The following is a 15,334-nucleotide window of genomic DNA, read 5'->3' as shown; positions in this document are numbered from 1 at the left end:
TCGGCGAAGCGCCTGCATAGCCTGTCGTTTCAATAGATAGGCTTCATCAGGTTAATAGAATTTTGATTGATTGATTGTCGTACCATCGCTTCAGTGTTACCCCAAGTGCAATAGCACTGAGCCCAGCGCCAATACAACCGATCTGACTGCAACATGCCAGGAAAGGGCCCTGCTCAAAGCAGGTGCTGGTAAACTTGCTGGAGCCATGTTGGTAAAAGAATTTGCTTCAACTGATACCAAATCTAGAGGTGGATTAGTGTTTTTATAATGAGAATGGCATTGGAGGCTTCTAAAAAATATACCGAATCAGTCTATTTAGCATTGGAGTTTCTGCGAACAGTTGTAGACGGTAGAACCGGCCCGGAACAGAACCAATTTTCAGTTCAATATATATCTTTATCAGTTTTTCAATGAGTGAGGCCCTGCCCCTATCTATTTAAAATTCTTCTCTAGAGCTTTTATCCTTCCAAGAAATCCCGACATATAGGAGAGAAGATGCGTACGGTCGACCAGATTGAACTAATGCGGACTAAAGTATGTACGCGGTATAAGCCTGGTCAGATTGAGATTGTGGGCGTTATAAGTGCCCAAATTGTTGGATTCGTGATACCTGCAACATTCTATCTGTTGCTCGACGTACTATTTCCGGAATTTTCGAAGAGACGTAAGATTCAAGACGCATGTCGGCAATCAACATAAGCCCAGATCTGGTATTGTATCCGGGTTTCTATGTTCAATCAAATCTGGGTTTTCCTTGTCCATTCCCTCGGAATATATTTTATTGACAGAATACTAAAAGAATGGCATAAGGAGTGGTCTTCTTTGATTACAAAAGTATATAGTCTACTCCTATTATTCTAGAGCCTTCTGATATTATGGAAATGGTAATGTGTCTTTCCTGCAGACTAAGTCTCAAGGTTTCGGTGACAGGGGTTGGCCTATCACTGTCTGATGAAGGCACTAGAGCCCCTAAATTTTCGGTTTCCAATTTCGCTGAAACAGTGTTCGGCTCTTGTTGATCTATTAAGAGACTATTTGAAGCTCCTGTACACTTGGAAGTACAGTTCAGATCGTTCATATCCGGGATGACCATTTGTCAACAATCAAGAATGAATCTGAAAATATACGTACTCCTAGTCTTGCTACCACTTAATGTTCCTCTGCTTTTGACAAGACATTGATATTCAACGATACGGAATAGATGGCGTGTTATCATTTATTTCTGTTAACTGTTGACTGTAAGGCAGTTCATCTTGATCGGGTAATTTCTATTTAAGGAATAGCCCTCAGACGATAAAGATTCCCCAAAAAAATACTGGGTCAATTGGACGAGAGTTCAGAAGTACGAAATTATCAGTCTACTTAATTCATGGCCGGTAAATTATAGTAAGGGAGCTTAAATATGGGCGAATCTGGGGTAATTGAGTTTGTTATTGCATATTCTGCATCGAGAGCTACCAAATGCGAGAGAAGTACGGACTTTGGGTGCATTCTGGACTCGAAGCTCTTGAGAAAGACACCGGAAAAATTAGCTCGTGTAACCCCAGACTGGGAGAAGTTATTCTTAATGCCTGCCTCGTAAAACGTAATCAATCCAGCTTTAGAAGCCGTATAGTCCGCAATTCCTGGCGGCGGGATGAAGGCACTCATAGAGGCAACATTGAAGATGTTCCCATGAATCCGCCGGATCATGGCCGGGAGGAATTCTTTCGTGAGCAGGAATGGTGCTAGCAAGTTGGTTTTCAGAGTTATACTGTTATCACTTTATGTACCTTCGACCACATTACGGCCGCGGGACAGACCGGCATTGTTGACTGTCGTTAGCAGTCAGAGAACCTGAGGTGTCATTTGCTTTCACTCACTTAGTACGGTCGGATGGCTAACTTGGGATCTAATCTTTTCGCAAGCGGCTGCGATTTCTTTCTCTTCGCTCAGGTCACATGCGTGGTATATGATCCGGGAGTTTCCTTGTAGTGAATATTAGCGAATCAAATCAACATGGATCTATTGGCCAAACCACTCAAATACCACATTCGTAGGCTAGAGGGGCGATGTCCAGCACAACCACCTGTGCCCTCATTACAGCAAGGCGCTGAGCCACTACCCCACCAATGCCACCGCTCCCGCTAGTTACCACTACCACTTCCTGCTTCCAGTTCCAAGTATTGTCTACTACCCAGTTATTCCGGCTTTTAGCGCTAAGTCAATCATTAAAGCATAGTTAGGAGAAGACTGGCCGCTGTTATCAACCGGACAAACTTATTACACAGAGCCGCGACCGTAACTCCGCCACTTTGGACCAAATATTGGCAAATCAAGGTAAAGATGAAATGGAGGAGGGTTTCCCAAATAATAATGACTATCGGATCGATGTATAGGCCTTTGCGGGGAATAATCCAGCGTTCGGTAGACATTTCGATATTTCATGGCGGAGGGACGCGAAGGACCCGGTTTACCAGGTGGAGAAGTTTCTTGAAGTACTTTATTTTAAACGTGATCGCGCTCGAGGGAAGGTTTCCTCTCTCACTGCCTGCCCTCGGTTGATCCACGCCCAGGCTGGAAGGGACCCGACTGACAGGTAAGCCATTACGGATGGTTCCGGAGTGTTGATATTACAGAGAACAACACCACAACAGCGGGAAGTATTTACCCTCTCCGCCCTACGAGTGTCTCTGCCGCATTGCCGACCGAACGGGACTCTCTTCAATTTCCGCGTTTCGTCTTTGTCCATTGACTCCTCAGAGAACTGCAGTTGCCGGGCTATGGCTTCTCAGAATCAGGTAAACACACGCAGCCTAAGCGGCAACTGGATCATGGTAAACTTACCTCGCATGCTATGCAATCCCGGATTACAACCTAAGTGACATTCCGCTGACTATACAATCGCGAAATAGGATAAGTGCTCAACCGGTTTGGATAGAGTGCTCAAAATGGTAAAACCGTCTAGTGTTCCAATAATGGAAGCCTGGCAAAGCGAAAGAGCAATCAGCAAGGAATTGGTTGGGTAGCTAGGAGAGCCATGTCGGTCTCGACATCTACCCTCAGGATCACCCAGGTCTCTGTCGCAGACAGTACTACAGTCTTGACTCTTGAACCTGTCATAAAGGGTGGATTGAAAGGAGAATGAGAGCGTCGTCCGCTGGACTGGACCGAGTTCGAGCAAAACGACACGCTCTTCGGCCGCGTCCGCATTCGTAGCCGTTATATCGCTGGCATCCGAAACCCAGATGGACAACTCTAGCCGATCCTTGAAGCTCAGATTATGGGCGCTGGATCATAAAATGAGACCTTTTTATAAAGGGTGGTTCCCACCGAACAGCAGGCTGCAGCTGCAGAGGTGACCGTCGAGAAAGCTTTCATTCATGACTTCGTCCGTAGCCTCGACTCCGGATGGGCCGCAGAGCAGGTAAGCATTGCCAACATTGAATTCGAAATGACTTCCCGCTTATAGTTGGTTAGATATGGACAGTGGGAAGATCTGGTGGAGAGAATGTTTTGACTCGCCGTGTAGTAGTTGTGACGAGCACGTCGATGGAGTCCGCGCGTTCTCTATCGACGTGAATGATGGCGAGGGTCATTTATATATGGGGGTTTTCATTAGAAAAAATAATTTCGCAGCCTCGAGTACCTGGAGTGACTGCAGCGATGTTTACATCTATTTGTTCCGCATATCTAGATGATTATTTGGAGCCTTAGTAAGCATTCGACTCTGGTTAAAAAAATACAATGCAAAACTACCCTTATCACTAGCTAATTGTGTCTCGGAATTTGAACAGAATGAGGGAACTGCTGTCGTCAATACGATTTCAGAAGTACTTGTGAAGTCTACTTTGCGGATAATTCCCTATCTAATAGTGTAACTGTTGGAATGATGTTATCAAACAGACCAGAGAGGTAGAGTATCTTGACCTAATCCACATACCGCACAGCACCTTGCTTGGCCTAGACTTGGCCTACCATTCCAAATGGCATACCAAGGGATCAGGATTGCATAGGTGTAAACAAGTGGAACTATAAATAGCTAGGCAGATTGTAGTTTAGAAATGACACTTCACTTTTACCTACCGAGCATATACCTACATTCAGTTGAATCGATAGGATATCTGCTTAGGGCAATGACTAAGTCAACCGACAGTAACATTATTGATGTCGATGAAATGAGCTGGGACGGGTCATCTTCAAATTGGGCCAGTACCCAAGAAAACATATATCAGGTTACCGCTTAAATCAATGAAGATTAGAGATATGTGGTTATGACACCACCGTTTGACCCAAAATTGTAACATTCTTCCCGTTGCACCGACCATATGGATGAGTCCATTTTTGTTTGAGTATGGCAAATCAACCACAATGCACACTCTAAATGAATGCCCGATCGGGATCAGGCTAGTCCGAACTCTCCCGGGGGGACAGACAACCTGCCGGCATACGTCGGGTCTGTTCCGAATCTCCGACTTGGCTGGCTAAAAAGATCGTTCACAGTCATCCGTTCAAAAAGCCGGGGCTATGCCTGGTTGGTAGCCCCGTTACTCAATTTTGAACCCTGATGGCCATCACTCCTCCTCGACAGCTCCAGGCTATTTTACCATCCACTTTGGAACATATAATGCATGGGTCTCATTTCATGGTACCACCCGTGCGGTAGTTATTCTTGAGGCTGACAGGTCAACCCGTTTATTATGGGTTGGGACGAGGAATGCAAAGAAGGTCGTCCTTTTTTTTCCCACGGTATGATATAATGCCCTCGTGTCAAAGTCTCGAGTCTCAACGAATTCTTAGGTGATGGGTATGTCATGCCCCTTTCCGAAGGGCATTTAGACTGGATGGCACACGTCAGGAACGAGGCACACGATGCTGGGATTCAACTCAGTGTGTGCATTCTTGAATACGGTTTGTAAACAAACACACACTTCTATCAAAGAAGAGGACAGGCTCTCAAATTTCAGATTTAATTCCTGCCAACCCATATCCTCGGCAGATGCTGCAGGGTGTTTTTGCACTCAATCATCTTGTAAGTTCTGGATACAGGCCATCAGAAGTATCATTTCATTACACAGTTGTCCATCACAGATCTGATCTTATTCTTCATTAGATCGTCTTCGGAGGCGACTCTGCAGGAGGCCATCTGTCTTTGAGCCTGATGGCACATTTGCATCGTTTGCGTCCAACCGACCTCACAATAGAGAGTTCGATTAACTGGCATGGGACTGTAAGAGGCTGCTTCCTTGTGTCTCCGCTAGCATCCTTGAACATCAGTACCTCATCCTATCGTATGTAGTTTAGTGCCGATGTTCTGAACCGGAAGGTTGTTGATGAATGGGGGGTTTATCTTGTGGATAACTCTCCGTTGCAAGAAGAAATATCAGGAGGGAATGGCTGGGGATTGGCTCTTGATGTGCCGGAAGCTTGGTGGGAAAATGTTTCGGCTGTCGATCACATTCTCGTGACTGGTGGGTATGAAGAAGTCTTCAGTGATCATATTCAACGCTTGGGTACGATGCTGAAGAAAAAAGGTGAAAGGTATGTGACACTCTATATGGCTAATGAAGCCCACGACGGACTGTTGATGGACTTTGCGGCCGGCATATGTCCGAGTGAAACAACAAAGTCTATCGCAGACTTTGTGATTGCCTGTTTCATGAAGTGAGCCGCAGACTTTATCGATAACTTGAACTGGACCCACGTGGGTAGAGCTTAGCAATTAGTATCTTCAATACTCCCCTCCGTGCCTCCGGTATCAATTAGACGTACTGCTTACCCTCCGGAGCCATACGCCAACCAGCCACCTCGTCCAGGTAAAAGTTAGATTTCTCGTGTCAGTGGTCAAAGGCTCTCCATTATCGCGGCTGTGATACCTCATGATGTGCCTACTCAATTGAGAGACGCTCGCATATCACCAAATTGCCGCATGTTACCCCGGATCGTAGTGATAGAACGCGGGCTACATCCAGCTACATCGGCAATCTAGGTTGTGGTCGGTGATTTACTCAGCATTATATCTCGAAGAGACTCTCGCGTGGAAGAGAGCAGGCTCGGTGCTATCGTGCCTCTGTGCTTTTGTAAGTAGGGTTGTAGAAACAACGTGGTCAGAGGTGCAGCGACCTAGACGGCGCAGTCTGTACGTTTTGTCTCTCTTGGTTCTGTCCTACAGAGCGTTGATTGACTTCAGCCACTTATTGATCTATGTTTAAGTAGATGGACGCATACGTGAAAAATACTGATGTCACGCATGAGGTCATAGGACCAAAAAGGTGTGAAGGCCATCGAGGAGCAAGGGAGGTTTTATTCCGTGGCCGAGAAAGCTCGAGCTCGAGACCCCAGCACTCTCCCACAAAACGTGAACTGATATTAGCTCCTGCGACCCGTACCTGTTATTATTTGGATATCGGGAGGACCTAATATCTATTATAGATGGTTTTATAATATTTAATAGTTCTATGAATTGGGAACTAATGATTCCTAACTTCTAGGATCTGGAAGTCTGAGTCCAGTCATGGTGAGTGATGATCTTTGTCGATTATGTATGTGCGCATTGTACCGGTCCTAAACACTCTCCAAAAGTCGTTTAAAAATGATGTATCCTTGTAGGTCGTATATTTTATATCATATCAGAGAAAAATAGTATCCCGTACTCCGATTGTATGTAGTTGTTGGAACCATTATTCAGCTGATATGCCTAAGTCATGTGACTCCTTGGCATAGGCAGCTGATATATCTTCAACGAAGCAAGTAGTTTAGAATAACACTTCACTTTTACCTACCGAGCATATACCTACATTCAGTTGAATCGATAGGATATCTGCTTAGGGCAATGACCAAGTCAACCGACAGTAGTAATTTGAGGCATTTCTGCGGTAGTGACATCGTAGATGGGCACATACAACATATATTCAGAAATCAGCTTCCAAAACATACACTTATAGCCAAATTGTACACTGTAATCTCGAAAACATATGCAGGGATATGCCTTTTCAAATTTTTATTTCCTCAGATCGCAACTTTAGTAGAATTTTGTCTTTGGCAAAGTGAAAGAAACCTCATGTTTTCTTGCGTAGGTTGGGTCTATCTCTAGAGCCATATGGCGAGTTTAATTCTATTTTATAGGGGGTCATACAAATCAGCAACGAGAGTCCACGAGTCGCCTCTCTCTCCACTGATCTCGTAGACCTCAACACCACCATCTTCCTGCCAAACCACGACCACGTATCGACCGTCATCACTGAGCCGCATTCCGCGGATAACATCAACATTTCTACCATCTTGCGACAGCAAAATAACGGCGACATCGTCTCCTGGTGGTAGTAACTTAGGAACTTTTTTTAAATGAGGCTCACGTTCTGCAATCTGTCTTTCCCAACGGTTACTAACATACAGGATGTTGGGAATTGTAGTGTGAAGGCAAATTTCGGCGGAATCCATCATAAACTGATGATCGGGGTGAACAGTTGGGGGGATGACGTTGGGTGCAAATCCACCGATAGGCTGCATGTCTTCTGCGGGAGCAGCTGACAGATCAAATGCAATTACTGTGTGTGAGAGCTCACCGAGGACATAAATTATCATCTCTGGTCCGGTTAGCTGTACTGGACTGCAAGATAACATGGGGAAGACTTGCCATTGGGTGTTATGACGGCATGCCGTGCGCCTGTTCCAGCAGGACATTGCAGCCAACCGTATAATTCAAGCGTCATTGCTTCACGACGAATGATCCACACACGGTCCGAGCCCAAGTCCGGAGAATACAACAGACCTCGACTGTCTTCAAGTATCTGGTGAATATGGCATTGTCGTTGTCGACCTTCATTCGGGCCGTGACCAACTAACTCATACGGGAATTTGGGAAAGATCTCCGTTCGGGGGATATCCGAAAGCAGTGATCCGCTGGTTTTGGTAACATCGATGGGATATGTAAGAATGGAATCTCCTAGCTACTAGCTATTGTTAGCATGGGTCATGAATAAGCGTCTAGGAAGATTCACCGTGCCCGGAGCGAGTGCAGAACCGTCGTGCAGCGTGAGAACTAGTTCAGATAAATGAAGAAAAGAAGGTCAATAGTCTGAAAAGAGCAGACCCACAGTAACCAGGAGCTCCCAAGGTTGGCTTCTGACTGGTAATTGTACAAGTATTTTGTGCGTGATCAATTTCGAAGCTATACAAGAGACCGGAGTCGACGCCCTCTGACAGACCCACCAGGTAATCAATGTTCTCATGCTGGGATGAGCGCTCTACCCAGGAGTAATTGGAAGGTGCAGCGTAGCTCCCTAGAAAATTCAATTCCTTTTTGTCAAGGTCTAGTTCAAAAGTGGTGAAGTCGGCACATTCGCCAGAGATCAGAAGTTTGTGCAGTTTGTGCTTCATGGCATGGAAACGAAACATAGAAAGAAAGTAATAGGAGAAACCCATACGAGATATACGTCGGCCACTTATTACCAAACTTTCGGATAATATGTTAGTTATATGGTCAAGTGAGAATCCCGACTAACTGCCTATGGCTTATATCCGATGACAACGTTTGTTGGACCGATCGGAGGTAGGCCTAATTACAATCGAGGTTGGCTTTCCCCGGTGGTTAGCTCGGGTCGGCACGTTGTAGGATATTTATACCATACTCTTGTACGCAACAATTGAAAAAGCTAGTCCTGATGGCTTGTAAGTTCTGTTCATGCCTAGGAGATTGATTGCATAGTTGAAAGCTTATCCGTAAATCCGTACTCCATAAAAGGCGCTCTATTGAACGGCGTCTTTTCTTCGGCCTGTGGGATAGAACAGATTCAGATATCGCCGCGGAGTTTACTGAGACGTGACCCGTGATAAATTGCCCGATCGCGGTATCTCCATTTCAACACTTTCGACCAATATCAAACGCAACCCCGAGATCATTTCGACCGATGGGATCTAACGTTTAACAGTTATTGATTCTTCCTCGCGCACCGATATCTGTCTCTGGTAAACCGCGCAGTTTACTCAAGCTCTTGAGACAGTCTTGGTAGCGGCCAACGAGGGCCAGCCAACGGGGTGAGTAAAGGAAGAAATGGATGCAGATGCCGAGAAGAAGTGCACTGACCATCTGCAGGCCAAAGGGCAGACGGAATGAGGCTTCGCTCTCTATCAATCTCGTCCCGAATGTTATCCAATAAGCAATGACTGCACCTGAAACAACACATATTGATTCCAGCACCAGAAGGGTTCCTCGGAAGTTGGGTGGCGAAATTTCAGATATATATAGCGCGTCTTGGTTTGACCACGCGCATCAGTAGGCTGTTTTAATCAGGGCCCATTGTGTTTCGAGATGTCAATACTTACCATAGATAGAGTACCAACACCAATCCCACCAATTACCCCCGCATTATTCTCCCACCCCTGGCTCTTCAGACCGGTGTCATATCGTAACATGGCTATCACGTGATAGACTCAATCAAAGCAAGATGCCGGACGTACTGTACTCTCATCGGACATTTCACTCTGGGCCGATGATCTGGTGAGTGTGTTGGTATTATGTCCAGTTTTCTCCTAATATGCCCGTTTACACCCGGCCCTCAATCAGATCTAAGGGCTTGAGACTAAACTTGAACCGGTACTTTCAGTGACCCCAAGAGAACCACATTTTATCCGGACGAGAAGTCGGGGCCCCGCGAACATGCATCATGTGCGAATTCTATATGACCGGGTGAAGGCAGTGTTCCGCGGAGCAGGGTCCAAATAATGAAATAATCAGAAGCTTAGATTTTACAACGAATTGCGGCTGTGCTGATGCGCCGTTTCATTTCCGCTAGCTTACCTATCTGAGTATAGATAAGAGTCTGGCATAATAATGATAACAACATTGCTACTCGACTTAGCCTCTAGCTATTCGGACAATCTTATGATATAAAGGGAAAGCTGTATAAAGCAGAGGCTACTAAAGTTTTAAAATTTTAATTCTTATTCAAAAATTTTCTTTTTCCTTGAAAAGCCCACCTTACAGGGAGATCGGTTGTAAAAGTGGTGGATTTAGCATTGCGTACGGCAAACCTGCATGCAAACCCGCACCAAACTGCTGAGTAGCAGGTTCGGTCCCTACCTCTAGATAATGTTGCACTATAGGAAATCTTGCAGGCCTTTTACATCTAGTTCTTGAACCCATTGATGAGACTGATATTTCTCCACAATGGTACTTATTTGGAAGGTCTGTGTTTGATTTGTCCGTTATTATAATTATTTATAGTATCCCATATTGCCTTAGCGCCACGACCAGTGGCTGTCTTGTTTAAACACGAAGTCATCTTGAAGATGGGCGTGCCAGGCTGAGACAGCGACAAGAAAAAAGCAAGAGATAACATGACAGAACATATGCGAGAAGGTTACTGACACAGGTCCACCGTTAGAGTGACGGGCTGGGGACATCCATATACCTTCTTATGAGCCGGTGTACTGTAGCAGGTGGCGTCATTGGCTGCGCAGTCAAATACTTCACAGCCGTCCCCGGGACTGAGTGAATTGGGACTTGCTGCAAAGGGGTTGCCCCATTCCGTGTTCAGCTCATCTAGAAAAGGGTTAGTTAATACAGTGGTCTCTTAGCTGACACATAGAACGGGTACACTCACAGTATGCGTAGTCCGGGTTAGAGGAGAATGAATAGCCGAAAAAGAGAGGCTTATCCAGCGTCTTTGTCTTGGCGATCTTCACGGTCTGCGGATTCCATCTCTAGTCAGTCTCCCTCGCCGTATGGAACATTGTGCTAACTGAAGAAGAGAAAGGAAAAGCGTACCGAGCCAGATGTGTAAAATTTCTCGGAGAAAGTCTTTCCCTTTGCAACCGTGGTAAGAGGGCCGGCGGCACTGCCATCATAAGGGAATGACTGCACATAAACGGAGGTGGCACAATGGTTGTGCACAACGGCATTCTGGGCCGAGACCAGGCCGAGGAAGGCACCAAATGTGATCAGGGAGGTCTTCATTTTGTATTCTTCTACCTTTGTGCCGTTTTCAATGCGATCTTGAGATTTATCTGTTTTCTTCCGACAAGTAGAAGAATAGGCGGCCTTTATATAGACCTCCTATTCAGACCACAGGTAGTAACGATGATGTAGCCATGGAGTGAGTGCATCCGGGAAGCCTTTTGGTCTAAGACATGTCATGTCTTGGAGTGTCAGTCCACCGCCCAGCAGTCCGTGGCAAGTGAGACATGCGCATCGCCGCCATTGGTGTACTGCGCATCCAAGACATCCTCCGGGTAGCGTTACATCTACCCCGCTAATGCTGATCAATTTGGCGGAGAAATTGGTGGGAGGATATTTGGCGACGTGCTATGTGTAGTAAGACATTATTTCAGCGGTGTGCCGATCCTGCCAGAATCAAGGAATTTGTCGGTCTACGATCGAGCATCCAACCGGTTTCTCCACTGCCGACTCCAGTAGCGCCCAAGTCATCTCTCTATACTCCGCTAGACCCGAGCCCCTCCGTCCGTCACAAATTGCCCTCCTAATCTACCAAACCAACAAGTGGAATGAAAATAAAGCTGTAACATGTCGGCAGTTTGCTTCAAGCTCCCTACCCCTGTTTCCGTCGACCAATTTTATCGTAATAAACGCTGGATCCTATAGTGTCAGGACCTGCGCTCTGTAACGAACTGGCCAAGAACCACTACACAGAGTGATGCGCGCACCAAGTCAAGGACTTGGTATTCTGGTCTTTTTAGTAGCTTAGTCAGTAATGTCCTACAGAGCTACTAGAAATGGTAGGCGCTCCGGCAGATGCCTCAGCCATTGTCTGTCACCTCCTAAGTGTCACCTCCTGAGCCAGAGAGCTTCCCGGTACGGAAGAACGTTCCTGTGGATTATTATTATTATTATTTAATCAAGTTTATTGTCCATAACGAGCCCCTAGGGCTATGACAGACCGTGTGTCGTCGGCCTGAGGCCTAGCCTCAGGCCCCTATCAGTTCCTAGGTTAGTTAGTTAGTTAAATTTTACGGCCGCAGTTCACTGCCTAAGCAGGTGTCCCGCCGTTCCCTGCTGGGGCAATGGCCGCCAGGGGGTAAGCCCTGGGCGTCACTAACTAGTTCTAGTTCTAGTTCTAAGTACAAATAGGGACTTTAGCGCTTTAAATAGCTGCTGCAGTGAAGAAGCAGAGCCTGTGGATCAGGCAGAAGTTAATGCCAGCTACAGAGGTCCTTCTAATCTCCATGACCTATCCTACTACCTCTATTTTTTTTTTTTGTGGCCGGGGGGCGGGGGGATCTCAGTCTGGTTGAGGTAATGGATGCCGAGTGCATATATCATCGAAGAAACGAGTTTCTGAAAGCCACGCAGCCAGCTCGGTAGCACCTTTTGGGGTGCCTAGCAGGGAGGGGATTATGTCAGAAGGGGACTCTGCAGATCGGGACAGGCGCCTCTTTGCAATGCAGCAGAAGAGGAAGTGAACTGTAGTCTTTCTTGTACCGGAGCGACAGAGGAGATAGGCATCTTTATGGTTGAACCGTTCGTGATAGGCTGCAAAGTCTCCATGGCCGTACGAGCAACTAGAATCCTTGCTAGAAGCGGTCTTGGGAGCTTTAGCTTAGCAGGACATCTAGGGAAGTTGGTAATCCAAAGGTTTTGATAGGATTGAGGGGCCGTAGACTGCCAGTATCTTTGAAGAGATGTCATGACGTCTGCCTTAGCCCGCCGCCTCAGCGAGGCGTAAGAGTGTTTACTTGTGGAGAGAGGGTCCATAGCAGCACCTTTCTTTGCAGCTTGACCAGCTGCCTCATTCACAGGTATTTGTGTGTGACCAGGGACCTAGCAGACGCGTATAGAGCCACCATTGGTACATGAGAATCTCTCCCGTGCCAGCCAGTTCTGGGCTAGGGCTTGGAAGGATTCGAAGACTTCTTGGGATGAGCCCGTGAAAGGTGAAAGAAGGCGCGTAGCCACCTCCAGGTTATCTAGACAAACCCAGAGATCAGTAGCAAAACAAGCAGTACCTAGTTTAAAGGCTGCTTTAACCCCAGCTAGAGCTGCTTCAACTTCAGCATCAAAGACCTCTTTATTCGGTCCCAGGGGGAAGGAGGACTGCTGAAACAGCGTTCCAGATTGATACAAGGCATATCCACTTCCTGCCATCCTGTTCTCTAGTTTTGAGACATCTGTAAAGACCTTTATATCGGTCAGTGGGAGAGAGACATAGAATCTTTGAAATCTATCAGCTGCTTGCTCCTTAGACATGCCTGTAGGGGTTCTGATTCGCTGTTGAGCTGCTTCGCGTGCCTCTTGTAGGATCCAGGGAGCGTTTTGCAGTAGGTTCAGTTGTTCTGATTCAGGGAGAGCTAACACGCGACGTGCAAAACGGCTGGTCTGAAGGCCAGTTCGGGTTGCTCTTTCTGCCCTCCTGCGGAGAGGGTGGTAGGGGTCAAAGCGGCGGACGCGGACTGTAGCGGTAGCAGCTATATAGTCTAGCTCAATCTCTGCTGGCAGAAGCCCTGACTCCCGGTAGAGTGCAGAGGTAGGGTCGTGCGGTGAACTGGGAGGATTGCTCTGGCCCCAGCTAGTATTACCCGGGTTATCTTATCAAGGTGGCTTTGGACCTTGTTTGAGATTATCCTCGTATGGGGGCCAGGTCGCTCACTCCCTGGCCACCAGGTTTCCGCACCATAATAGACTCTGCGGAGTATACAGGTCTTAACAGCTTGCTGTATAAGGTAAGGGTTGACTCCGCGCACTGTGTTTCCAAGGGAACGTAGTGCATTCGCGACTATTATAACTTTTGAAACCATTTCGCTGACATGATGTTTCAAGCTGAGCTTTTTGTCGAAAAAGATTCCTAGCCAGCGTAAATACGGGGGTGATCTATTCTCTGAAATTGTGACAGCCCCCCCTGCCACTGATAGTGTGCGGCTAGGGACTTGATCAGCTAAACGTCGCGAGAAGTGTATCAGCTCATATTTATCTGGTGAAAAGGTAATTCCTTGTGCAAGACCCCAGTCCAGGGCTTCATGCGGGAATCTGATAGGTTTTGAGCATTTGCCTCTAGGGATAAGGATGTTGCCAGGAAGGCTCCATCATCTGCGTAACCGAATCTAGCCGTTGGTTTGCCATCCAGAATAGAAGGGCCAGATAGAACATGAACAGGATAGGGTATATCGGCGAGCCTTGTGGTAAGCCACAGAGTATCTTAATCCTAGGCCCTAGTTCTCCATCTAGTCGGATTTGAATTGTACGCTCTGTGATAAAGGAGGCTACACAGCGAACTAGGTTATCAGGCCAGCCTTGCGTGCGTAGTCTGTGCACCAGTCTGCTGGGAAGAACACCATCAAATGCCCCTTTAATATCGAAGGTTAAAAAGGAAGCTGTCTTGCCCTGGTTTAAGGCTTGCTCCACATCATGCAGCAGGCAGGTAGCAAGATCAACAGCAGAACGGAGGGGTAAGGCCCAAATTGTTAGCTAGCCAGAACTTTGTAGGAAATAGCAATCTATGCCATATTCCGTGCTATCAGGCGTTCCAGGCCTTTGCCTAGGACTGAGAGGAAAACAATTGGTCTGTACGACCTGTGGTTCGCCCAGTCTGTGACGATCTACAAAGGAGCCTAGTAAAAGGCTAGTTTGTTTATGACTCGTAGTCAAGGAATTTTCCCATGGAGAACAAAGGCTATCTAGGAGCGAGAATCGAAGGCCTCTATGTACTAACTGAGGCTCTGCCTCAGGCTGGAATGCATTCTGGAAGGGTTTTCCGTACTGGGAAGTTCGTATCGGAAGTCCGTATCGGGAAGTCCTTGGCTCAGGAGATAACACTCGCAGCCGTCACCCTCACAGGCCTCAAAGCCCTAGCAACTAGCTAATTATCGCAGATACACTTTTTAAATCGTGGTTCTATAAGTATGCTATTAAAGTAAACTAAGGTATACGTAAATATGTAATCCAGCTCTTGGGAATAAGTTTATGTATGATAATTAGACATTGACATCTCCCATGGGACTAGTAAAAATTTAGTCCCACTCCCACGGGACTCCCATGAGTCCCGCCAAGCTCATTATTTTGCATAACTTTCCCGAAAAGGATGGATAAAATGATGACTTATCTGAATTCTTTAGTTAACTAACTATTAAAAAGTGTTTTGGTATACCTTTAACATATTCTTTGATTCGGCTACATTCCTTATGAAATTTAATGAAATTTGATTGTATATAGATAATTAGGTATTGGAAATGAGAGATTCCCCACGTATTAAAATATTTTAAGGGTCGTGTTAGACCGACACCCCCTACGTTATCCCTAGGCTGCGGCATAACCACAACCGCGGCTATGAGTAGACTTCATCAGAGCCCACAAATGGGCCTGAATCTCGGGCCCAGGGCCCAACCCACTGTGGGCTGATGGCCC

The 15,334-nt window shown here is 46.5% G+C and overlaps 4 protein-coding genes across 4 annotated transcripts; 1 reads left to right on the top strand and 3 right to left on the bottom strand.

Annotated features, from left to right (window-relative positions):
• Positions 1-1,362: 1,362 nt before the first annotated feature.
• KD926_005321 (short chain dehydrogenase/reductase family protein) lies at positions 1,363-2,414 on the bottom strand (the record flags this gene model as incomplete). Its single annotated transcript, XM_053095516.1, has 5 exons — positions 1,363-1,727; positions 1,773-1,814; positions 1,863-1,967; positions 2,029-2,198; positions 2,269-2,414. The coding sequence occupies 5 exons, from the start codon at positions 2,412-2,414 to the stop codon at positions 1,363-1,365; spliced, it is 828 nt and encodes a 275-aa protein (XP_052949827.1).
• A 2,564-nt stretch (positions 2,415-4,978) lies between these two features.
• Positions 4,979-5,647, top strand: KD926_005320 (uncharacterized protein; the record flags this gene model as incomplete). Its single annotated transcript, XM_053095515.1, has 3 exons — positions 4,979-5,011; positions 5,093-5,209; positions 5,279-5,647. The coding sequence occupies 3 exons, from the start codon at positions 4,979-4,981 to the stop codon at positions 5,645-5,647; spliced, it is 519 nt and encodes a 172-aa protein (XP_052949826.1).
• Positions 5,648-10,340: 4,693 nt separating this feature from the next.
• On the bottom strand, positions 10,341-10,936 carry KD926_005318 (uncharacterized protein; the record flags this gene model as incomplete). The annotated part of the gene is made up of 3 exons (XM_053095513.1): positions 10,341-10,522; positions 10,584-10,668; positions 10,748-10,936. 3 exons carry the CDS (start codon positions 10,934-10,936, stop codon positions 10,341-10,343), a joined length of 456 nt encoding a protein of 151 aa, XP_052949825.1.
• A 1,282-nt stretch (positions 10,937-12,218) lies between these two features.
• KD926_005317 (ribonuclease H family protein) lies at positions 12,219-13,703 on the bottom strand (the record flags this gene model as incomplete). Its single annotated transcript, XM_053095512.1, has 3 exons — positions 12,219-12,521; positions 12,767-13,492; positions 13,584-13,703. The coding sequence occupies 3 exons, from the start codon at positions 13,701-13,703 to the stop codon at positions 12,219-12,221; spliced, it is 1,149 nt and encodes a 382-aa protein (XP_052949824.1).
• Positions 13,704-15,334: the final 1,631 nt, after the last annotated feature.

This window comes from Aspergillus affinis (assembly GCF_023601865.1).
Source record: "Aspergillus affinis strain CMG 70 chromosome Unknown NODE_260_length_15334_cov_88_723406, whole genome shotgun sequence".
NCBI classification, from domain to species: domain Eukaryota; kingdom Fungi; phylum Ascomycota; class Eurotiomycetes; order Eurotiales; family Aspergillaceae; genus Aspergillus; species Aspergillus affinis.
This window is presented reverse-complemented; position numbering and strand designations above follow the sequence as displayed.